General features: G+C 39.4%; 1 protein-coding gene across 3 annotated transcripts in view; it reads right to left on the minus strand.

The window, feature by feature from the left end:
- Nucleotides 1-494: 494 nt before the first annotated feature.
- LOC148862112 (E3 ubiquitin-protein ligase DA2L-like) overlaps nucleotides 495-25818 on the minus strand; it is a 35804-nt gene continuing 10480 nt past the window's right edge. For 2 of the 3 annotated variants that reach the window (XR_016094792.1, XR_016094793.1), the window contains exons 7-9: nucleotides 3955-4021; nucleotides 1832-3239; nucleotides 495-994 (exon numbers count right to left, since the gene is read on the minus strand). Coding sequence is in view for 1 of the 3 variants with exons in the window: in XM_088940948.1 (XP_088797074.1) it covers nucleotides 2652-3239; nucleotides 3955-4021 (655 nt within the window). In the remaining 2 variants the exon portion in view is untranslated. Of the gene's footprint in view, nucleotides 995-1605; nucleotides 3240-3954; nucleotides 4022-25818 lie in introns of those variants that run through there. The other variant, XM_088940948.1, reaches the window with a different exon arrangement.

Raw genomic sequence — 25818 nt, forward strand, 5'->3', positions numbered from 1 at the left:
GAAAATACCAGAAAATGCGGAAATTTTCAGAAATAGCAGATAATTACAAAAAATACCAAAAAGTAGCAAAAAATACAGAAAAATGCAAAAAATACCAACAAATGCAGAAAAATACCAGAAATTTGTATACCTAACTGTTGTTACACATTATCTTCTAGGGTTCTTTTCACAATATACTTTGTTCTGATAAATGGATTTCGCTGATTTTTTAGCTCAACATAGAAACATTAACCTCGAAAACGAACTTACAAAAACAAAAATGAACATCAATTTCAATTTCAGCTAGCAGAAACATATATTTAATGCTGCGCTTAATTTGATACAAATAAGAGAGACATATATTTAACCAAAAAAGTTCTTCACTGACTAAGATATGCCTAAACACGGCATTTAGTTATTTGGCTTCTAGTCTTTTCCTAAAGTTCAGCCTGTCACTTCAAACTCTTGTTGGTATCAGTCGGAATTTTGGTAGGCGAATAGTATCAAGCAGTTCAGGAATACCAGAAAAGAAACTTCAAATTTTTCTAAGTTGGAAGATACAAGTGGATCAGGAAGAACAACACCCAGATGCTTTGAACTGTTTAAATCCATTTACCAAGAAAGAAAAATGCACCCATCTAGTCACTAAACAGTCTTCAATGTTGAAGTACTACACTAGCTCTTTTCTAAGTTGGAAGATACAAGTGGATCAGGAAGAACAACACCCAGATGCTTTGAACTGTTTAAATCCATTTACCAAGAAAGAAAAATGCACCCATCTAGTCACTAAACAGTCTTCAATGTTGAAGTACTACACTAGCTCTTTTCAGACAATATACTTTAAATGAGACTGAAAGGGGAAAAGCCTGTTTCACAAACGAAGATATTCCAATGTTGGTCCCCTTGCAGACAATATACTTTTGTTCCACCCCTTGCAGAAATAGAAAACTTTAGCTATAAAAGGCCATTATTCAATGTTGGTCCCAGTGTTCTCATGCTTGTCAGATAAATTTCACTGTATTTCAGAAAAAAAAAAAACTGTGAATTATAATTGTAAGGTTATATATTAAGTGCTGTTGTAGAAACCAGTAAGATAACTATTGTCTAATAGGTAAAGCACTTCAGAGAAAATCTAGAATGCTGAAAGTGCCTTTTCTAAATCTTAAACCGTTTTTCTTCTCACTTGATAACACTCAATTGAACTTCTCCTCGATAATGGTTAAAATAATGCATATTTAGGTAGCCCCTACAAATGGATTTCAATGCCCATGGCAAGACCATATTCTTTTTGTACTTGTAAGTTAGGTCCAAGGAAACCACATGCAGAAATATAGTGTGGTCAGGATCAAACAGTTCTGCTCTGCATTGGTGTACATATTGGCAATACATCCATCTACTTATTTTATCAAGGAAAATGTAACAAATTGAGAAAATCGAAGCATAAACTCCTATCAACAATGATGTTTTTATTGTGAAGTAGGTGAGGGTGTATGTTTTGGTTGTACTTGTCCATGAAGCTGATCTTCTTAATTTTGACTAAAATATGGAGTATTTTGACTAAAACGAAGATATTCACAAACGAAGATATTCTTATTTTCAGGGGAAAGGAATAAAATGGAAAAGGGGGAGAAAAAGATTTCCTATTTTCATACACATTTCACATGTCTTGTTTTTCTAGAGCATATAAAACAATGATATAGCCTTTGTCTTAGCTTTTTTTGAGCTTCACTAGTGAAAGCATATGAATTCACATGTCTTGCTTCAATGGCGGAACTAACATGCTTCAATGTCAAGACTAGCAAAGCTTTAAAGAACTGCAAAAAAACTGATGGCGGAACTAACAGAGATTTACCTATCCAAAATCTCTTGGTTGCTTCAATGGCGGAACTAAACTGCGAAAAAATTGATGGCGGAACTAACAGAGATTTACCCATCCAAGATCTCTTGGTTGCTTCAATGGCGGATCTAACAGAGACTTGCGCTCCCCTTAGAACTGCAAAAATATTGGATGGCGAGTGGCTTGAAACCCTAACAACTTTCGACCTTGCACTTGATCTGATGACTGGAACAAAGAAAACCTTAAATGGATCTTTGATGGTGGAAGTTCATTCGACTGAGAACTGAGAAAAACCTAAGATGTTTGTTCGACAGCCGACTCTGCAACTCCACTATCGACCCTCTCCCCTTACCCTCTCCTCTTACTCTCTCTCTTGACCCTCTGCTCTTACTCTCTCTCAACCCTCTCCTTGACCCAAGTGACCCTAACCCTTTTGACCCAATGGTTACCCTCGACCCAACCCACCCTAACCCTCTTTTCCTTGACCCATATAACCCACTACTGAAATGGGTGAGTATGGGTGGGTTTTGAAGTGGGTGGGTTGGGTGGGTAAGAAGGGTCAGGGTCAAGATTGCCACCCCTACTTGAATTGATAATATTTTTGGACCAAAGGGTCCACCTTCCCTTTGTGATCGTTTGCCCAATGCTTTATCGTCTCCCTCTATTTATTCCTCTCTTCATTTTCTTTCTTTTCCTACATTAATATTGAATGAACATTGGAAAACACAAAGAACGTAACATAGAAAGGAGAAATAAATCTCCAAACAAGAGAAAGGGAGTGAAGGAACAAGGAAAGAGTTGAAAAATAAAAGGAAAGCAGGAGAACCATCAGCAGCTAGTCATGCTGCCACCATGCAACTCGTGCACTTGTTCTTGCCTGAGCCTCTGCTATTGAAAATGCCATGGCAAGCATCACCTGTTCCTCAAAAGTCTCTGGCAGAATTGGCGCCATGATGCTAGACTGATAATGGTCATCAACACCATCATGGAGAGGCAATGCACTGCCCCCTGCCTCCAAAGTGGCAACAGAGCTGGCATAGCTAGTCCCCATCTCAGCTACCTCCGAACCATTATCCATTCCCCATTCTCCATCCTCCCTTGACACCGCCCTCCCACTGTGTGCTGAGACATCAATCCAGTTCCCAGAAGGACCATTTTCTAATTCTCCCTCCTCTCTGTTGGGCAACCTACCAGACTCTGGAAGCATGGAAAAACCAGAAATGTTTCCCATGGTAGTGATGGTCAAATTCCCATCTATACGCTGGTGTTCGGCAAGTGCAGAAATTGCACAGGCAAGGCCACCAGAAGGGGATGAGGATTCAGATAATGGGACTTCAGTCAGAGAGGAATAGCGGTCTTCTGTCACAAATGGTTCCGAGTGTGCTGTATCACCATGAGCCGGAATTCTCTGGGCATCATTCTCCTGTTATTATTTTTTTTGGTTATCACACATGTGACTCAATCATGTAAATGAACAAAAAACTAAAAATGATAGAATCATAGCCTGTCAAGGAAAGTAACAGTAACTTTACAAGAAAAATTAACAATATGCCAAATCAATAAAATTTATTATAATTATAAAATATCACCTCCATACAGTATATCAACTACCGCAATCTTGCTGACTAGCTTTGTCAGTCAAAACAAGTTAACTTATCCTAAGCATTTTAAAACCTATATTGAAATACCATTTGGTCCCAGTGCATATTAACGAATAGAAAAGATTACCTTTCAGCAAGATGAAGACCCAAATTTTATGCAGGTTCAGACCCAAAATACACAGTTTTTCAGATTAGTTGAAATCAATAACCCCACCCACAGAAACTAAATAAATTAGTCAATTTGCAGAGAGAAAAGAGAAAATAACTGAAAAATATGCAGAGAGAAAGGAGAAAAGAAAACAAAGGGAATAGCAGGAAGACAGATTAGGAGGAAGAAGGGCCAGCAGATTAAAAAAGAAAAGACAACCACAAACTTCCAATGCACCTGTACAATTACACTAGAGAAACCTCTGGGCTTCATCCTATCCACCCCAACAGATGGATGGCAGCCAGGGTTTTTAATTTTCGTGTCCTTCAAATTATAAACCATAACACAAATCAAATATAAACTGCTAATTTAGTCTGTTAGAAGATCACCTGAATGGAAAGCCAGATTGCTTCCATGACCATTATGTCCTCAAGATCAAGGTCAAATTCATCTTCCCTGCAAATTGTAGTCATTCTTTCAGTAATCGTTGAATGAAAGTGGGAAAAAAAATTCAGATCATGTTTGCAGTGTCAAAAAAGATGCAGACGCAAAAGATGTCAAATAAATAAGAATCGATGTAATCACTATACATTATGAAAATCCACTTCAAAGAAAGAGGCAACCAAGTCGGTTTTTCCAAATGGCAAATCACAAACCATAGAATAAATGATAATTACTCCAGTAAGACTGAAAGTTACTTTGATACTGTCCACAAAATAGGAAAAAAAAAAAGGGAATGGTTATGTTTTCCCTAGCAAAGTTCCTTTCTTTCTTTTTTTTATATAAATTCTCTCCAGCCCCATAGACTAATTTGATTTACTGATATTTAGGTCATGTTTGGGAGTGCTTAAGTTAAAAATAAGTGCTTAAAAACAAGTGCTTATTCGAATAAAGACTTATTTGCATTTGACACCCAAGTTCTTCAAGTGCTTATTTTTTTTATTTTATATTGGACGTTTGGTAGCCTTTTTCTCTAATAAGCACTTAAATAAGCATTTGTGACTATTTTGTCCTTCATTTTTTTTTTCAAAATATACCCTTTGAAAGCACTTAATCTGGTCGGAAAGGAACAGAAGAGTCTTTAGCAACAAATCAAAGAGCACTGAGGAGATTGTGTGGCAGGCTGTCAGCAAGCTGATTCCTTGGGTGTCTGTAGCCCCTGATTTTAAAAATTTGAATGTTCCTGAGTTGTTTAGATCTGAATCCATTTGGGATCTGTATCCTGTCCTGTGATCTGAGTAGCCACTTGTGGTTAGCTCTCCGGTCGTAACGAGTCTTTTCTGAATGAATAAATTTCTTACTTTACCTTTCAAAAAAAAGCACTTTTATTAAATTACTTTTATAAAAACACTTTTATGAAAGTACTTTTATGAAGCAGTTTTATTTAAGTACTTTTACGAAATCACTTTTAAGAAAGTACCCTTACAAAAGCACTTTTACGAAAGTGCTTTCATAAAAGTACTTTTGTAAAAGTGCTTTCATAAAAGTGCTTTCATAAAAGTGCTTTCGTAAAAGTGTTTTTATAAAATTACTTTTATAAAATTCAACAAAGGATAATTTTATAAGTGGTATTTTAAAATTCAACTAGGGATAATTTTGGAAGAAAAAAATTTGAACAAGTGCTTGTTGTATAAGCACTTAAAAAAAGATGGAAATTTGGGCTTAAAAAATAAGTCCTTATTTATTTTTTATCAATAACAGTGCATTTTATTAAAATTTGAGAAAGTACAGAAATATGTAGCTAAAAAATAAGCCCTTATTTTTAAAATAAGCACTTGTTTCGGGGTTATTTCCCAAATACCAATAAGTGCTTAGTGGCCCAAATAAGCACTTATTTTTAATAAGCACTTATTTTTAAGCACTCCCAAATATGGCCTTAAAACGATTTCTTGTAAAACAGTAACATTTTCTTCCTTTGCTTTCTCATGCCAAGAGGTTAATTGTATTGATGCAGGATCTTTATGATTCAGAACTATATTTGCAACCCACTTAGGTCTAGATGTGTAGCGCACACAGAACTAAAAGAGAAAGAAGAGAAGAAGAGAGATGGAAATAAGAGGAAACCCTAGGCAATCACACCTAAGGGTGAGGGCAATCACACCCCCAAGTTGGCAATCACACCAAATTCTGTAGAGAACTTTCTTTCTTCATTAGCAAAAACTGTCCCCCAAATGAGCCTTACAAGTTTAATAAGAAGAGCTTCCAAAGGAAGAAACTTGCCCCCCAAGTTAAATTGCCCAACAAGCCACTTACAAAAACAAGCTAGATTAGACTAAGCCTGCCCCCAAACAATTACAAACATAAATCCAACAAAGGGAAATTACTAGACTAAGACCTGTTCCCAAACATGCCCCCCCCCCCAATGCAAAATTACAAAAATACCCTTACAGTCCAGAAACGTAAGAAAACTAAATAAGTCATGTCCAGCAGCAAGCTCATCCACACAAAGAGCACCTTAAGGTGGATTGAAGGCTCTAGGATCTTCCCAAGTTGACCCACTGCTAACCTAGCTCCCATGTGGGCCCCACGTATTAATAATGATGCTAAATGAGCATAGGAGCAGCTTTGGTTCTCTTTTGATCATATTCTAGAAAAGCCTCAATAACAAGAAAACCATTGGAATGACACCATAGGAATAGTTAGTCAACTACTCATGAATGTAATATTCAGGACCAAATTTGATGGGTAATTAACAACCTAGACAATGCTCTAATGTCAAAAGATATGCATTTTCCCTTATTTGTGTGCTCTTTGCCTAAAGAGTGGTAAGAATGCCAGCCACCTATTCCTGTCTTGACCTTTCACATCTAATGACATCAGCAATAGAAAACACAGCAAGAAAAAGAAAAAATAGCCTAGAATCACTTCAGTTTTTGGTAATCCTTAGGTTCAGCATATATCCATACCATTCTTGCAGTAGTAATAATCTCATAAACTCTGATTAATATTGAAAATCCCCCCCCAAAAAAAAATAAATAAATAATAGAGGAAAACGTGGAAGAGCACAAACTTGCACAAGTCCATAGTGCAGAATGGACTAAACAAGATCCAATCACTTGGACGTTTTCAGAAAACTAATAAACCAGAAAGTAAGAAACTCACATGCTGGACATGGAAATGTGAAGGCTTGGGAAAGGAGAGTCCCTCTACCACACAATTCCTGTGGTCTGTGACCATCTTTAGCTAACCTTGAAATGTGACCTGGCATAATTGATCCGGGTGCATGATCCCAGACGTGCAGATCTTTTGTTGTAACTAATAAAGTAACTCAAAAGAAAAGACAAAATGGGAACAACAATAAATAAAATCTTTTATCAGCTAGAAGTTCCAGAACTAATAATGGCCCAATAGAAGAGGAATATTTATCAGACACTTTCCATACAAGACAACAATCTCAGTCTCAAGTCTGGGAGAGTGAGAGCACTTTTCAAGAGAGAAACCCTAACGCTGTGTTTGGTTTGAAAGAAAAGAATTCTTTCAAACCAAACACTGCCTAACTGGTAACAGGCCTCTATTTAAGCTTTTACTGCTCAGCACACCTCCCTTTCAATACAGATTCAGGGGGAAACTCTTGCAATCTCTCCACTCAGTCTCCAACTTTCAAACCCTGACTGACCAAGCCAACCCTCATCCTCCCACAAAAGTGTTTTAGCAAGTATACTGCCACAAAATTAAAAGAAGGAAAATAAAGCTTAGCATTCTGGAAATGATCTCCTTTTTCATTCTCCTACTCCCTTGTCTTGGCATTACCAAACTTCCAAGGAACAAATCGAATGCCCTTTAACAAGATATTCTCATAAACTAGAAATGTTTTATACAGAAGCAGCCCTCATAACCACTAAAATAATGCCACATGCCACCTATATTAAAGAATAAAAACTTATTTAAGTAACATAATCCTACAAAATCAAAGACTCCGATTGTTGCACGTACTGAAACAAGGAAAGAATACATAGAAAAACTGAGAAACAAATCAGTTTTTCATTTTTTGATTGGAAACGGTGACTCTCATTAAATAGTAATTAATCACCATACACTGTCAACCACTGAATATGAGTATTGACCCCAATCAGTTTCAAAGAGTTACAATACAGCCCGAAAGAAGTTTTCCGTGAAAGCCCCCTGCTTTGCCAAACTATCAGCCACAGAGTTCGCTGACCTTGTTACCCATTTGAAAATTACCCCGGCATCCCTTGCTAAGCAAAGTATTCCCCTTAATTGTTGTCTAAAAGTCCATACGTCCAGATTTTTTTGTCTGCAGCAATCCTATTAACAGTTTAGAATCTCCCTCCACCTCAAAATTTTGAAATCCCCATTGCTTGGCTAATCTCAAGCCTTGTAGTAGAGTCATAATTTCAGCTCAGAGTGTCTCCCGCATCTATGGGACCAGAATATAGTGCCATTTTTTGAAGAGTAAAATATAAAATTTTATTAATTAAAAAACAGATACAAGCTGTTCACGTGTCAAGATGACACCTAACTAAAAGCAAAAAGCATACATCAAGAGCTTCAGTTCAGACAATCTATGTTTTGGGCTGTATTGTAGCTAGGAGAATGTTTCTGTTGGGTTACCTTTTGGGATGTGTTGTAATTAAAGGGATTGGTTTTGTTTCGGGCTGTGATGTACTTAGTGGACTAAGTGGAATGCTTGTCCACCACAACTTCTGGTGAACTTGAATTTCTAACTAATGAATTTTCTGTGTTGCTGATCAAAAAAAAAAGAAAAAAAAAAAGAAAAAAGATCTTCAGTTCAGACTGAACTGACTCATATTACATCTTTGAATCTCTAAGGTATCCCAAAAATTGTCAGCAAAGTCTGAAGGTCTAGTTTGCTCAAATTCTGGAAGGGACATAACCCGGCTTGTTATGAGTTTGCCAACCGAAGTCACAATCTCTTCAGTGCTCCGTTCCTTTCCTTCGAATAGGCTCCTATTTCTTTCCCCCCACAGATTCCATCATACTGCAAAAGGAATGCAACTCCAAACAATTTTAGCTCTCAAACTGCCTCTGATCTTTGGCCATAAGGAAAAGATCTCAGGCTCTCAGCTGAAGAAGAAGGTTGAAAGATGGACATTCCAAATAGGAAACAGTAGAAGCTCCAAATGAAATTTGCTATATGGCAGGAAAAAAACAAATGAATGAACAGTTTCCTCCTCCGACTTGCACATGTAGCAGTAGCTAGCCAAGCAAAACCCCTTCTTTTTAGGTTATCTGATGTCAGGATACTATCTATTGCAGCCAACCATGCAAAAGCTTCAATTCTTGGTGGAACTGGATTGCCTCATATTTCACACAGTCGATCACTAACTACCCAGTCCTTAATAAGGGCCATGTAAAATGATTTCACTGTAAACTTTCCATTCCTGCACTCCTTCCACCACTGACCATCTTTGCAAGCAGTAGAAATACTGGTCTGCTCCAATCTTTTCAGCAATAGAACACATTCATCCAGTTCTTGGTCACGCAGAGGTCTTCTAAACTTGGGGCCCCAAACCACCTTATCACCACTGACTTCATAGCATTGAGCCACAGTAACCTGATGATCTGTCAGCCTGTACAGTCTTGGGCACACACACAACTTCCTAGCCCCGCTCCATTCATCCCCCCAAAATCTCATTCTAGATCCAGCCCCTACATTGAAACTAACCAGCCCTCTAAAGTCCTAGTTAAAGCTCATTATCCCCTTCCACACACCCACCCCATAGGAGTTGGATACCTCCCTTGGTTCCCACCCAAATTTCACCACCCTGTACTTCCCTGCCACCACTCTTCTCCATAATGATTCCCTTTCCTTTTTCTAGTCCAAACCTCCATAACCATTTCCCCATCAGAGCTTTATTGAATAGTTTTATCCTTCCCTTAAAGCTTTCGGCCTACAAACTTTATCCAATCTTACTAGAAGAAACTTCCTTGAGCCCTTTGCCCCTTCCCAAAGGAAATCCCTCTGAATTTTTTCTATCTTATCAGCTGCAGAAGTTGGTACTTTCAGCAGTGCGAGATAACAAGTGGGTAGACTTTGAAGCACACTTCTTAGTAAGGTAATTCTACCCCCCAAAAGAAAGATATCTCGCCTTCCAGTTTTCCAATCTCATTTCCACTCTCTATGAGAGGTCTCCAAGTGCCATCAATCTACCCTCCCCATCCCTAAAGACTCCCCCATCTCCAAAGGGTCCTGGATTACCCAAGGAGCTTCCGTCAAAGTTTGATTTTACCCTTTTTTGTGCTGCAGGTGTCCAATAAGGCTGAAACACAGACTGTCTAGTTAAAGAATTTGCAAATGCTGACCACCCCCTTAGTATATCATCCATTGAAAAGTCTTTGAACAAGTCAGTAACTTTCAGCCACTGTATAACTTAAATGGCTATGCAGTCAATGGCTTGTTATTTTGATCTTTCTACCCCTTGGAAAATTCTGTTGTTCCTTTCCTCCCATAAAGACCAAAGGATGTCTGCTCTTGTTGTCTTCCACATCACTTTACTCTTTTTCTTTGGTAGTGTGAAGAACTTGAGTGAAAAAGGCTTGCCACATCCATGGGAGAGGTCCACCTACAGCCAAATAGGGAAGAAAACCAATTCCACACAAAAGAAACAAATGGACAAGATGGCAATAGATGTGTAATTGTCTCACTATTTCCCAAGCAAAGGCAACAAGCATGAGGAGAGAGACAGCAACCCAGTCTCCCTTTTTTGTAAATAATCCATAGTATTGATTTTCTGGAGAACCACCTCCTAGCAAAAGGCTCATATTTTTGGGGTACAACATTACACCAAACTTCCTTTGTAGGGAAGGAACCTACCAGGTGTGAGGACTGAAGGAGGGCAACGTAAAAGGAAGCATAAGTAAAAGAGCCAGAAGGGGACACCAAACAAATTCTAATGTCCCGACAAGAAGAGTCCAAGAAAGCACTACTAAGAAGGGAAACGAGATTATTGTAAGTATTCTTGTGATATTTTAATAAAATTGCTGAAGTTGTTATTGATGAAAAAAAAAAAAAAGGAAATGAGATCATCTACTAGGCCCATTTCAGATTCCCTTAACCCTCTCCTTAATCCCAGACCTTAGGAGTTTTCATTAGCATGCACAGAAGAAATCACTCTCCCTCTACTGAGGGACAAAGAATAGATAGGTGGAAATTTGTCTTTAAGAGGTGTATCCCCAAGCCAAACATCATACCTAATATACGAAAGGAAAGAAGGTGGCAAGTTGTGGATTGCTTTCCAAGGAGAAGCTCGTGATGCCCTAGGATCAAGACCAGCATCCCATTCGTTGTTTGCCATGCCATGAATGCTTACAATTACATTATGCCACAAGTTGTCTTGTTCCAAAGGAAACCTCCATAACCACTTACCCAACAATGCCAAGTTCCTAAGTTTAATATTGTGTGTTGAATGTTGTATTCAAAGTAGAGAAGTGAAGAAGAAAACCACTGGTATGCTGGAAATGTCGAACTGTACTATTCAGTCGACCAGCAATGATTTATATTAGAATGAAGTACAATGGTACAAGAATTTACTAGAATGCCCCTAATTAGTGATGGGACACCCAGTTAACTTAAAAACATTAAACAGGCTTAGGCCCATTAACCCAGGCCCAGTTACAGGATGATTTAACTTAAGTATGGGCTAATAAGACTCTTATCAGTCGAACACTCATACAAAGAGACTTCATTCTAACATTCTAACACTCCCCCTCAAGCTAAGCATGGATATCAATCATGTTTAGCTTGCCAAGTAGGTCTCTGAACTTTGTTGCTGTCAGTCCTTTAGTCAATACATCTACAATTTGCATCTCAAATGGTGTATAGGGTACACAGAGTTCTCCTGAAACAATTCTCTCTCTGACAAAGTGTCAGTCAATTTCAATATGTTTTGTCCGGTCATGTTGCACAGGATTGTTGGCTATGTTGATAGCTGCTTTATTATCACAATACAGCCTGAGAGGGCCCTCAGCCTTAATACCAAGCTCGTTAAGAAGAGTTCTGAGCCATATGAGTTCAGCAACCCCGTGTGCCATAGCTCGGTATTCTGCTTCTGCACTTGATCTAGCCACCACATTCTGCTTCTTACGCCATGTGACCAGGTTCCCTCCTAAGAATGTAAAGTAACCTGAGGTTGACTTCCTGTCTCCAATAGAACCTGCCCAATCTGCATCAGTGTATGCTTCAATTTCAAATTTGTTGCTTTTCCTGAATAAGATTCCTTTCCCTGGGCAAGTCTTTAAGTACCTGAGAATTCTTTCCACTGCTCTCATATGAGGGGTCTTTGGCGAGTGCATGAATTGGCTGACAACATGCACTGCATAAGCAATGTCTGGTCGAGTAAGGGATAAGTATATCAGCTTTCCTACCAATTTTTGTTACCTCTCTTTATCACAGTATTCCCCATCCATTGATTCTTGTAGTCCGTGGTTTGGTTCTATTGGATTGTCTGCTGGCCTGCATCCCATCATGCCTGTTTCCTATAGGAGATCTAACACATATTTCCGTTGACATATGTAGATTCCTTCTCTTGATCTAGCAACTTCAATCCCAAGAAAATATCTCAAATTTCCTAGGTCTTTGATCTCAAATTCTGAAGCTATGAACTCTTTCAGCCTCTTCATCTCTTCCAAGTCATTTCCGGTGATCACCATGTCATCCACATAAACAATGAGTGTTGTAAGTTTGTCATCCTGTCTCCTTGTAAAAAATGTGTGATCTGCACTACTTTGAGTGTACCCCACTTTCTTCATAGCCATACAAAGTCTCTCGAACCATGCCCAGGGAGACTGCTTCAAACCATATAATGCTTTCCTTAGTTTACATACCTTCTTTCCAACATCATAGCCTGATGGGGGTTCCATGAATACCTCTTCACGAAGATCATCATTTAGGAAGGCATTCTTCACATCCAGCTGATGAAGTTCCCAAGATAAATTTGCTGCTAGTCATAGTAGGACCCGGATTGTGTTGAGCTTTACTACTGGGGCAAAGGTTTCTTTGCAGTCAATTCCTTCCTTTTGTGTAAATCCCTTTGCCACAAGTCTAGCCTTATACCTTTCGATTGACCCACCTTCCCTGTGCTTTACTGTGAATACCCACTTACACCCAACAATGCCTTTCCCCTCTGGCAGGTCAACCAATTCCCACGTTCTTGCTTTCATTAGGGCTTTCATCTCTTCATTCATGGCTTCTTTCCACCTTGGATCAGATGTTGCCTCTGAGTACCTGGAAGAGACACGAACAGAGGAAAGAGATAAGTGTGAGTAAGAAACAAAATCAGCTATGGGATGCCAGGTAGTACAAGAACGAACAGGCTTACGGAGAGCAATAGGAATATCCAAATCTGAAGTGTGAGGGTCAGAATTACCTTGGATTGCAGAGACAGATTGATCTGAGTTCAATTAGTTGTAATCATGAGATTGAGGGCCCTTCTTTCTTCTGTTGTATGTAAGTATCTCTTTCTCTTGCTTGCTGGAGCCTTCAGGAGCATCTGTTGTATCAAGGGATGTAACTGGCACAATGGGAGCCTCACTAGATTGACCCGAAATGTCACGGCTAGGAATGGTGGAAGGTGATGAAAGGGGAACAGAAAAGAAAGGAGGATGAGAATCCTCTTCCACCCCATTTGTCTCCCCCTAAAGAGGATTCTGAGAAGACTAGAAATAGGGTTGAGACTCAAAAAAAACTACACCTCTAGTGACATACTTTCTCTTGGAGACAGGATCATAACACTTGCACCCCTTTTGTATAGAAGAGTACCCCAGAAATATTCCCTTTGTAGCCTTGGGATCCAGCTTGGTTTTCTTTGGATCCTTCACATGTATGAAGCATGTACAACCAAAAACCCGTGGGGGGAGAGGAAATTCGGGAAGAGTGGGACACAAAACAGAGAAAGGGGTCTCTATACCCAATACCTTAGATGGTATCCGATTTATCAGGTATGATGCAATGAGTATAGCTTGAGACCAATATTGCTTGGGCACTTTGTGCTGAAAGAGTAGAGCTCGAGCTGTCTCCAAGAGGTGCCTGTTCTTGCGCTCAGCAACCCCATTTTGCTGAGGGGTGTTAGCACAAGAAGATTGGTGTAATATGCCTGCATCTTCTATGAATGTGTTCAAAGATCTTTCAAAGTATTCAGTCGCATTGTCTGACCAGAATTGCTTAATCTTCTTGTCAAATTATGTTTCAATCATCTTGCAAAAGGCCATAGTTATCCGTGGCACTTCATCTTGTCCTTTTAACAGATAAATCCATGTACAACAAGAATAATGATCAATAAAACTGATAAAGCAACGGAAGCCATCAATGAAGACAATGGGTGAAGGACCCCAAACATCAGAATGCACTAAATAAAAAAGAGCTCGAATTTCATTACTGGAAGTTGGATACACACTTCTACATTGTTTTGACATCTGACACACATCACAAATTAGACTCTGACTTGGAATTCCCTTAAACAATTCGGGTAACAACATTGCTAAAGAAGAAAAAGGCACATGACCTAGCCTAGCATGCCACAGGTGCAGCCTAACTATTGACTCCACACTTTCTAGACTAGTAGTAGCAGAAGCTTGTAAGGCTAAGCTGATGTCTGCATCAAAATAGTAGAGGCCCCCATACTCACGACCACTCCCAATCGTTCTCCTCGTCAATCTGTCTTAAAAGACAATGAGAAGGAAAAAAGGTTATACTGCAGTTCAAATTTTTTGTAAGTTTTGAAACAGACAAAAGATTTGAGGTAAGAAGAGGAACATGTAGGACAGATTTAAGAGAGAGGCCCTTGCTTAGGTCAACCACCCCCTTTCCAGAGATGGTGGAGAGAGACCCATCAGCCACTCTCAACTTATCCTGCCCAGACAACAAATGGTATGAAGAGAATAAGGAGGACATATGTGTCATATGGTCAGTTGCTCCAGAATCAATCACCCATGAGGAGGAATCAATGAAACTAGTTGTACTGAAGGCAGAGACTATGACTGATTTGGCAAGAAAGGTGGAAGCTAAAGGGTTATTCTTCAGACGGGCTAATGCCCGACTGAGAATCTCTACCTCACTAGCTGAGAAGCCCAAGGTACATGGTCCAGAGGAGTCGGTGACCTGCCTTGTGATGGAAGAGGACACAATTGGAGTATTCTGTGATTTGTCACTGCTGTTGTTGGTGGCAAGATTCCCACTTGCTGTATGCCCCCTATGTTGTCTTTTGTCCTTTTTCAAAGCAGCTGGCTTCAGATGAGGATACAAGACCCAACATTTTTCCTTTGTGTGTTTCTCACCACCACAATGAGTACACTTGAGGGACTTCTTGTCTGGAAGTCTATTTCCCATAGTGGAGACTAGGGCTGAATGTTCTCCAGATAGTTCTATTAACTGTGTCTGGGAGTCAACTTGCATCTCCTTTCTACTTACTTCTTCATTCCTCACCAGGTAGTATACATGGTGGATCTCGGGTAATTCATCTCTCCCTAGAATCTGTGAACTTATACCTTCATATACTGGGTCTAGTCCAGCCAGAAACTTGAAGGCTCTGCTCTCCTCAATCCGCTTGCCATGCCTCTCCTTATCCCTGGCATTTTCCCAGTCCAAAATCAAGTGATGGTCAAGCTCTTCCCAGAGGCCTTCCAGTGTTGCAAAGTATGTTGCTACGGACATGTCTCATCCTGGTTCAGCCTGTAGATTCTAGCATTGTTCTTTTTCTGGCCGTATGTCTTGAATACTTTCTCCCAAATCTTAGCAGTTGTAGGGAAATGATGAACAGTTCTGGCCACCCGATGAGTCATGGAGGCCAGCAACCAAGACATGACTGTGGCATTTTCCTTGCGCCACACGATGTATTCAGGACTGCCAACATCTGGTTCTTTCTTGTCTCCATCCAAATAGCCTATGAGTTCACGAGAGGTAATGAACAGCCTTGCTGAGATGGACCACTCTCTGAAGTTATATTCATCCAACAATACGTTAGTGATTTGCAAATTGTGCAGATTAGGGTTTTCCAGGTTGGGTGACCTTGCGGCAGGTCTGATATCCCTAGAGGAAACTTCTCCGAATAGTGAATACATGCTGACTTCAATCTTAACTGGTCAAAGAGTTCAGTGCTGGGCAAACTAGAGCTCACAGCCCCCTAGGTAACTTCACTTAAGCTGAAGGAGCTCGGGTACAGCAGTGGTGAGGGGGTTTCAGACTGATAACCAACCTGAACTTGGAGCTGTTTACCACTGGTTTTGCTGGGGCTTCGAAGCTGCAGTTGTAGGGAAGCTCTCCCCCTTTCGGCTAGGGCTAGGACTGCAGAAATTAGTCCTCAACTAGGTCTGTCCTATACAGACCTCACTTAGTAGCCAAATAGATACTATCTTGCTGAAGGAGAAGCTAGTAGGACATCCACTTCTGGGCCTTACCTCCCCTGAGCCCTACAACCAAGGGAAACCCTAGGTTCAAATCTACCTTGTTCTCTTACAACCCTGTTTTTTTCAGCAACCCGGAGAAGAAGAAGAAATGAGAAAAGAGCAGCAAAAGAAGAGAGAGTAGAAGCTGGTGTGCCGGCTGAAACCCTAGGTTCGAATCAGCTCTGATACCATGTGTGCTGAATGCTGTATTCAAAGTAGAGAAGTGAAGAAGAAAACCACTGGTATGCTGGAAATGTCGAACTGTACTGTTCAGTCGACCAGCAATGATTTATATTAGAATGAAGTACAATGGTACAAGAATTTACTGGAATGCCCCTGATTAGTGATGGGACACCCAGTTAACTTAAAAACATTAAACAGGCTTAGGCCCATTAACCCAGCCCCAGTTACAGGATGATTTAACTTAAGTATGGGCTAATAAGACTCTTATCAGCCGAGCACTCATACAAAGAGACTCCGTTCTAACATTCTAACAAATATTTCCTATCCCTAAGCCTCCACTATCCCTACTCCTTGACACCACCTCCCACTTTACCAAATGATCCTTTTTTGCATCCCCTGGCTCCCACAAAAAATCCCTCATCAATTTCTCCATTTTATTGGCCACTTTTGTGTGGATCTGAAAGGTAGATAGATAACAATTGGCAAATTAGTCTTTTTTATCAATAATTGGCAAATTAGTCTTTTTTATCAATAATTGGCAAATTAGTCACGGTTGACTTTACTAGAATTATCCTACCCCCTAAAGAGATATAACTTCTCTTCCATCCTGCAAACCTTTTGTGAACCTTTCCACTATTGGATCCCAAAAGCTGTCAAAATTTGGGTTCCCCCCCACCCCCCAAGGGAGTCCCAGGTGTAAAGGCCAATCTCCTACCTCACAACCCAACATTCTAGCTAAGTTTTCTACCTCCCCTCTCTCTTATCTCAACCTACTATGCAACTCTTGTTCCAGTTTACTTTGAGATTGCAAACCCTCTCAAAGTGTGTTACCATCCTTTGTAGATTAGTCATTTCCTCCCTTTCCCCTTCACGAAAGATAACAATATCATCTACAAATTGTAGATGGATAACCACCACATTATTCTTCCGACTCTCCAACCTCGATGTGAGTTGTTAGCATCAACCCTTGAAATCAGGTCACTAAGCACATTTGCTATTAAAGTGAAGAGGAAGGGAGATAGGGGGTCACCTTTTCAAAGGTCCCTTTTAGCTGGAAAGATATCTCTAGCTACTCCATTGACCAATATGGATTATGGAATAATGATAGGAGGAAATACAACCCTTTATCCATTTACACTATCTCGCTCCAAAACCTCTCAATCTTAAAACTTCTCAAAGAAAATCCCAGTCCACTAAGTTATAGGCTTTCTCCAAGTCCAACATACAAACTAGACCCTTATCCTTTCTTCTTTTTTTGAACTCCAAACACTCATTAGCAATGAGGATTTGGTCTATTATTTGTCTTCCAAACACAAAATCCCCTTGATTTGGAGAGATTAAAGAGGGAAGGACTTTTTTTTATCCTCTCAACTAACACCTTGGAGACAATTTTATACATGCTACCCACAAGGCTTATAGGCCTAAAATCTTTTGGATGAGAAGCATCTGCTTTCTTAGCGATTAAGGCAATATAGTAGCATTTTCCCTTGAGTTGAATTTGCCCCTTTCAAAGAACTCATCAAATGCTTCTACTAGACCAACACTCACAATTTCCCAACAGTCTTGACGAAAAAAAAGCCATCGTAAAACCATCTGGGCTTGGGACTTTGGATCTCTCCATAGAAACTTCCTTAATTTCTTGGATTTCAAAAGCCTTTTCTAGGGTTTCCATCAAAGCCCTAGAGCCTCTTCTCCAAACGAGGTTTTCTAAAGATTCTCTGATTCCCCCTAAACAACAAAGATGGCTTTGAAATGATCCACAAAGGCTTGTGCAATATCCTCTTCCCTAGTTAGAGTTTGCCCATTCCACTCCAGTTGAGAGATAGTATTTCTTCTTTTCCTCCCATTTGCTACTAAGTGGAAAAAACTTGTACTGCCATCACCTTCCCTTAACCAACAACATCTAGACTTTTGTCTCCAACTTATCTCCCCTTTTCACAAAATCTCTTCCAACTCCTGCTTTAACCTCCATCTTTATAAATGTCTTAGTTTTATTAATTGTTTTCTAGTTGCAAGTGTCTCAAGGATAGGGTTTTAAGTTTTCTAGAAGTTTACTGTTATTTCAAAATTACTATTTATGGTAGCTTTTAACTTACTATTTATGGTAATTCCTGAAGCTTACTATTTTTAGTAATTTTTTGTGTCTTTACATTAAATTAGCTTTAGTAGGATTAGGAAAGTTGTTGGAAAATGTGGGGTTACTGGTGCAGATCTATATTTGGTAGTTGTGTAAAAATAGAATTGTATATATTCCTAGGATTGTGGAAGGATTGATTTAGAAAGTTTTCTTTCTATTCTTGTACTTTCTATTTTCTTTTCTTTCTATTTTGTTCTTCTTTCTATTTATTGCAACAGCTTATTGTATAAATATGCCGATTGGCAATAGAATGAAATACATCAGTATTCTACCATTCCAAAACATGGTATCAGAGCTCTAGGTTTGTCAACCTTGAGATGTTTTTTGGCCTTCATTGTCAGTTTTTCGTGTTTTTCTTCAGCCTTCAGTGTTGACCTGTAACCAAAAGTGTTCCTTTAATCCAGCTAGTTCTTCCCTCCTTTATTCTCCTTTCCTGCTGGCCTTATTTTTCCTCCATTAACAATGTCCAACATGACTGCAACAAGTGTTCCCGTCCAAACCAATGAAGGAGCAACAAATTCTCATCCTCACACTAGTGATTTGCAGAATATCCAGCCAACATATAGACTGAATAGCCAGAACTACCTAAAGTGGTCACAACTAGTGCGTACCTATTTGAAGGGAAAAGGAAAAATTAGTCACCTTCTTGGAACAGGGCCAAAGTTGGGCGAGCCAAATTTTGATGCTTGGGACGAAGAGGACTCCATGATTATGTCATGGTTGTAGAGTTCAATGACACCCAAGATCAGTGATACTTGTATGTTTCTTCCCGCTGCAAAGGCTATTTGGGATGCTGTCCGACAAACCTATTCCAAAGCCCATGACGCTGCTCGTGTCTACGAGGACAAAGTGAAGACAGTGGCGGCCAAACAAGGGAGCAGAAGTGTTACAGAGTATGCAAATCTGCTGCAAAATTTATGGCATGAGCTTGATCATTATCGGATTCTTGAGACAAAGTGCCCTGATGATGCTGTGATCTTGAAGAATTTTATTGAAAGAGATAGGGTGTATGATTTTTTTGTCGGACTGAATGCTGAATTTGATCAGGTCCGAATACAAATTCTTGGCAAATTCAAGGATGGACTGCAGCTCGTGCCTCTCGTTGGGATGATGTATGAACTCACTCTAAAGTTGCTTCTGAATCAATAAACTTAGTATTATTCATCAAAAAAAATACAAATTCTTGGCAAAGAAGAAGTGCCTCCATTAAATGAAGTCATAGCCCTTGTTAGAGCTGAGGAAAGCCGATGTGGAATCATGCTTGAGCCCAAAGATCCCGAAGGCTCAGCCATGGTGGCAAGGGGAGGAAGTTACAGTGGTTTAAAGGGTGAGAACAATCACAACTTGGCTCGTGACACAACTACCCATGACTCTACGATAAACTCTAGTGCACCTATTGCAAGAAGCCCAGACACACAAAAGATCAGTGCTGAAAACTTCATGGGAAACCTCCCACATCCAGCAAGGAATGGGGAAATCGAGGAGTTTCAAAAGAAGTTCAACAGGCCCATAATGTCTCCACAACCCCACAGCAAGAACACTCAAGTCAGGGACCATTTAATGATGAAATTGAAAGGCTAAGGAGCTTCCTAAAATCCTTGAAACCAAGAAGTGGTTCTACCTCTCTTGCTCTCTCAGGTGAGTCTTTATCTCTAGGATTACATGCCTCGGCTAGTGTTTTTCCATGGATTCTTGATTCTGGAGCTACTGACCACATGGCACCCTCTTCACTACATTTTCTCACCTATACACCCTGTCCTAGTAATAGAAAATTTTTTGTTGCTGATGGTTCTTTCACCACGGTGGCAGGGATTGGGAATATTCAAATTACTCCATCCCTATTGCTTAAAAATGTTCTTCATGTTCCTAAGTTATCCACTAGCCTTATCTCTATACATAAACTCACCCAGGATGTGAACTGCAATGTTGTGTTCTTTCCTTCTTACTGTGTATTTCAAGACCAGGTTTCGGGGAAGAAGATTGGACTTGCTAAGGAAAGGGATGGACTCTACTACCTTGAAGCAACCAGCAAACCATCTCACGTTGTTATGCATGTCACACGCGAGTCATTCTTATCTACCTCCAATAAAGATTTAATTTGGCGTCATCACTTCCGTTTCGGTCATCCTTCATTTCCTGTTTTAAAAACAATGCTTCCTTCCTTGTTTAAAGGAATTGATGTTGAAACATTTCATTGTGATGTTTGTGAACTTGTTAAGCACAAAAGGGTTTCTTTCCCAATCAGCAATAAAATATCTTCAACTCCTTTTTATTTGATTCATTCGGATATATGGGGCCCTTCTCAAATCCCCAACATTACTGGTTCTAGATGGTTTGTCACCTTTATTGATGATTGCACTAAGGTCACGTGGATCTTTCTTCTTAAGTCTAAATTTGATGTGGGTACCATTCTTCCCAACTTTCATAAAATGGTCCAAACTCAGTTTGGTGTGAGAATTAAAAGGTCTCGATCTGATAATGCTACAGATTATTTTAATCAAAATTTGTCCCCATTTTTTCAGAAAGAAGGCATTGTGCATGAATCCTCCTGTGTTAACACTCCCCGACAGAATGCGATAGCTGAGAGGAAAAATGGCCATCTTTTGCAAACCACCCGAGCCTCTCTTCCAAAACCGGGTGCCAAAACAATATTGGAGGGAAGTTGTCCTTACTGTTGCATACACCATAAATAGACTACCATCTAAAGTTCGAACCTCGAATAATCTCACACCAAGAATTTTTGGCTGCACTGCCTTTGTTCATGTCCATAATAAGGAAAAATTGGATCCACGAGCAATCAGGTGTCTTCTTGAGATATTCCCCAACTCAAAAAGGTTATAAATGTTATCATCCAGCCACTAGAAAATTCTACACCTCCATCGATGTCACATTTGAGGAGGGACAATCCTTTTTCACTCAACCTTATCTTCAGGGGGAGCCCTCATTAATGGAAGATAAGGCATCGGATCTACTCTCCTTAGATGTATTACCCTCCTCACAGTCATCCAACCGTCAAAAATCACATCCCTCTGAGTCACAATCCTCTGAGCCCCACATTCCCGAGTCTCAACAAGAGTCAAACAACCCGACCATTGAACCAAATTCAGACACTGTTAACCCCACCAATGATGTGCATGATGATGTGAGATATATGTAGGTTTACTCTAGGAAAAGAAATCCAGATCCTCAACTTGTGCAAGTCCAAGATTCAACTCCTAATCCTGGAACTAAGGGATATGCAGAACCTGAACCTGCACCTTCATAGTCTGTGTATGACCTACCTATTGCATTGAGAAAAGGAACCAAAGAATGTACCAAACGCCCATTGTACCCTTTAGCCAAATTTGTGTCGTTCCAAAGATTCTCTAAATCCCATAAAAGTTTTCTAGCCAGCCTTAACACCATTCAAATTCCTAATACTCTAACCGAGGCACTTTCTAATAAGGAGTGGAGAAAAGCCATGAGAGTGGAAATGGAGGCACTAGAAAAGAACAACACATGGAAAGTTGTGGATCTACCAAGAAACAAGAAGACTGTAGGTTGTAAATGGGTGTTCACAATTAAGTACAAATCTGATGGGTTGTTAGAAAGGTACAAAGCACAACTGGTAGCCAAGGGATATACACAGACTTATGGGGTAGATTATCAGGAAACTTTTGCCCCAGTAGCTTAAATGAATACAGTAAGGGTGTTGTTGTCTTTGCCTGCTAACTATAATTGGAATTTGCAACGGTTTGATGTAAAGAATGCATTTCTCCATGGTGATCTAGAAGAGGAGATATACATGGACATTCCACCGGGTTTTGGAGAAGGCATTAAGAGGAACAAAGTTTGTAGGTTGAAGAAAGCACTATACGGCCTCAAACAATCTCCGAGAGCATGGTTTGGAAGGTTTACAAAGGTGATGCTTAGTACAGGTTACAAGCAAAGTCAAGGTGACCACACATTGTTTATCAAACACACAGCCTCAAGGGGAGTTACTGCACTATTAGTCTATGTGGATGATATAATCGTTACTGGGAATGATAAAAAGGAGAAGGAAGCATTGAAAAACAGTCTTTCCAGAGAATTTGAGATAAAAGACTTGGGGAGACTAAAGTATTTTCTTGGAATTGAAATTGCGCATTCTAAACAAGGCATCTTTATCTCTCAACAAAAGTATGTTGTTGATCTTTTGAGAGAAACAGGAAATATGGCATGTAAACCAGCTTCCACGCCTATAGATCCCAATCATAAACTTGGAGAAGCCAACGAGAATGCAAGTGTAGACAAAGAGATGTTCCAAAGACTGGTTGAAAAACTCATTTATCTTGCACATACACGGCCAGATATTGCATACACTGTAAGTGTAATAAGTCAGTTTATGCATAATCCTAAAGAAGTTCATCTGCAGGCTGCTCATCGAATTCTGCACTATTTGAAAGCCAATCCAGGAAAAAGAATTTTATTCAGAAGAAATGGGGGACTGACTCTTGAAGCATATACAGATGTCGATTATGCAAGATCTCCAGTAGATAGATGGTCCACTTCCGGTTACTGTACCTTCTTGGGAAGAAACTTAGTCACTTGGAGGAGTAAGGAGCAAAATGTAGTGGCTCGGTCAAGTGTAGAGGCAGAATTCAGGGCTATGGCACAAGGAGTGTGTATTGAATTACTCTGGTTGAAGATAATTTTAGGAGACCTAAAGATTCCACGAGAAGAGTCTATGAAACTATATTGTGATAACAAGTCAGCCATCAATATTGCTCACAATCCTGTTCAACATGATAGGACGAAGCACATCGAAATTGACCGACACTTTATAAAAGAGAAACTGGACAGCAAGTTGATTTGCACTCCCTATGTGTCTACAAAAGGACAACTGGCCGACGTACTTACTAAAGGACTCAATAGTACAGACTTTCGAAGAATTATAGCCAAGTTGGGAATGGAGGATCTCTATTCACCAGCCTGAGGGGGAGTGTTGGAAAACGTGGGGTTACTGGTGCAGATCTATACTTGGTAGTTGTGTAAAAATAGAATTGTATATATTCCTAAGATTGTGGAAGAATTGATTTAGAAAGTTTTCTTTCTATTCTTGTACTTTCTATTTTCTTTTCTTTTTACTTTTTTCTTCTTTCTATTTATTGCAGCAGCTTACTGTATAAATATGTCGATTGGCAATAGAATGAAATACATCAGTATTCTACCATTCCAAAACAAAAGTGTTGCTTAGGAATTCAGAGTCCTTATTTGAGCTGTCCCTATTGGTTGCCTAGGAATATTTCTTGGTTCTAAGGCAATTAGAAGTCAACTCAGGTCAGTTTCCTAGAATCCTAGTGTAAGTTGGAGCTTGTACACGGTCATCCAAGTTCATAAGTTGAGTCCATAAATAGAGTCATTGTAGTTGTAAGTAGAGAAAGAGTTTATTTAATGAAATAAAGTTTGGCTTAGTGAATTCTGATTGTTGCTAGAAATTTTTCTTTTCCCCCCTCTATCTTACTAATTTCTTTTCTCATTTTTTTCCTAAGTTATTAATCATTCTTTGACAAAAAGCAAGCTGTCTACTTGCATTCCCACCCTTATTCTTCATCCTTGATTACCCAAAGCCCCTCCTTTACCCCCACAAAGCCCACCACCAGATCTGGAATTTGTAAGATTCCCACCCTGTCCTGCATCACTTTCCTTCAAATCAGTAATGCTTGTGATAGACTCCAAAGGAAACAAAACTTGATGCATTTCCCCACATGTGTGCATTCTTTGTCTCAAGAGTGGAGAAAGCCCTAATTACCTTTTTCTGAGTTGCCATTATACATACAGGTGCGGAACTGCTCTTACTTAATTATCGAAAAAAAATCTACCACTGTTTGGGGTGCCACAAAATATTAAGGATCTATTTGGGCTAAACTTTATGATCAGTCAAACAAGAAGAATGAAGCTGTTACGGCAGAGTACAAGGGCAGCCATCTTATGGAGCATTTGGGGAGAATGAAATGCTATAGTATTTGAAAATAAAGAACAAAGTCTGAAGGATGTGATTGGGTTTAACCAAGGTCCATAGTTGTCAAGGCGACGCCTAGGCGACAAGGCACCCTTGGAGGCTCGCCTCACTCAGTCACCTAGCAGTTTTGTGCACTGGGTTATAAAATACTTTTATATTTTTAATTTTTTGACATTATAATTATAAAATAGACATTATTAAACTAGAATATTCATTTTATGTGTTTATATACTAATTTCCTTTTATTATTTTCTTAGGGTTTAATCAATGCAACATTGCTAACTGTTGTATTGAACCCATGGTTCACAGTATTGATACACCTGTGTATTGGTAGAGGTGTATCGGTACTTATAACGATACTCCCCCTATTTTTTTATTTCTTTGGTTTTCAATTTCATTTTTAAATATATATACTATTTAAAAAAATGGGTCCCCCCAAAACACCTGTAAACAGTATCGGGACCCCAAAGATACAATACAATACACCCAATATGGGGCGTATCATATCAAAATTTTGATCCTTGATTGAACCCTCAAAAATTTCACCTATAAGCAAAGGAAGAACTTAAAATTTTGTCTAATCAACACATTTTCTTCTTCCATGTCTTCTTCTTCTTCTTCTTCCACCTTTTCTTTTCTCCTTTTTACTATAACAAAAGTAGGGGTTCAGCCCCTATATTTTTTGAATTTTTTTTACTTTGTTTTTTTTCTTCTCATAAAATGTTGATTTTCTAGACTTAAACATGAAACTTATGCTTTTCTTATAAAAATTATAAATAATTATTAAGGAAATATGGTTATGGTACCTAGGGAACTACCCTAGGATATATGGTTTTACTTAAAAAAAAAATCATCACCTAGGACTAGGTGCCCCCCTGTGCCTAGCCTCGCCTTGGCGCCTTGAAAACTATGCCAAGGTCCAAGGTGAGAATAGGACACTGGGTTTTGGCCTGTAAGAAATTTAAAGATGTTAAGTAGGATGATTTCGTGAGAGGATGGTCAATTGTGGCTGGTAGTACATAGTGATAGGACATTACCAAGATCTGTCAGCTGGGAACTGCCTCCAATAGGAAGTTCAAAACCAAACTTTGATGGCTGCTGTCTTGGTTTTGGGGCCCATGGAATTTGGAAATTCCTTTAGGGATGAGATTATAGCTGCAATTCAAGGACCGAAACAATCTAACCAGCGAAAGTGGAGAAATATGATTATAGAAAGTGACTGCCAAGTGGTTATTTTATGGCTTAGATCAGAAGAAATTCCACAGAAGATTTGCTTTTAGTGAGAAAATCTAGAAACTGAGGAAAAGAATCCAAATTGTTTGTTCATGTGGATTTCTAGGTCTGCAAATGGCTTTTCTGATAATCTAGCAAAAGCAGGTGTAACAAAGCAAGAACTTGAATGGGGTCTCCAGGGACTGAATTGTAATCTCTGTACAGTGTACACAAAACAAATATTGTTTTAGCATGAGAGCTAAATGCTGTTTTTGTATTGCGCATGTTGTCTGTTTCTGACATTATGGTACCTTTTCATCTTTTACTTTCATTAAAAGTGGAAGCCTCTGCTCAAAAAGCAGCAGGCAAAAGCAAAGTACA

The sequence above is a fragment of the Nelumbo lutea genome, chromosome 4 (assembly GCF_056320005.1).
Source record: "Nelumbo lutea isolate HS-2025 chromosome 4, American lotus-T2T, whole genome shotgun sequence".
In the NCBI taxonomy this organism is placed as follows: Eukaryota; Viridiplantae; Streptophyta; class Magnoliopsida; order Proteales; family Nelumbonaceae; genus Nelumbo; species Nelumbo lutea.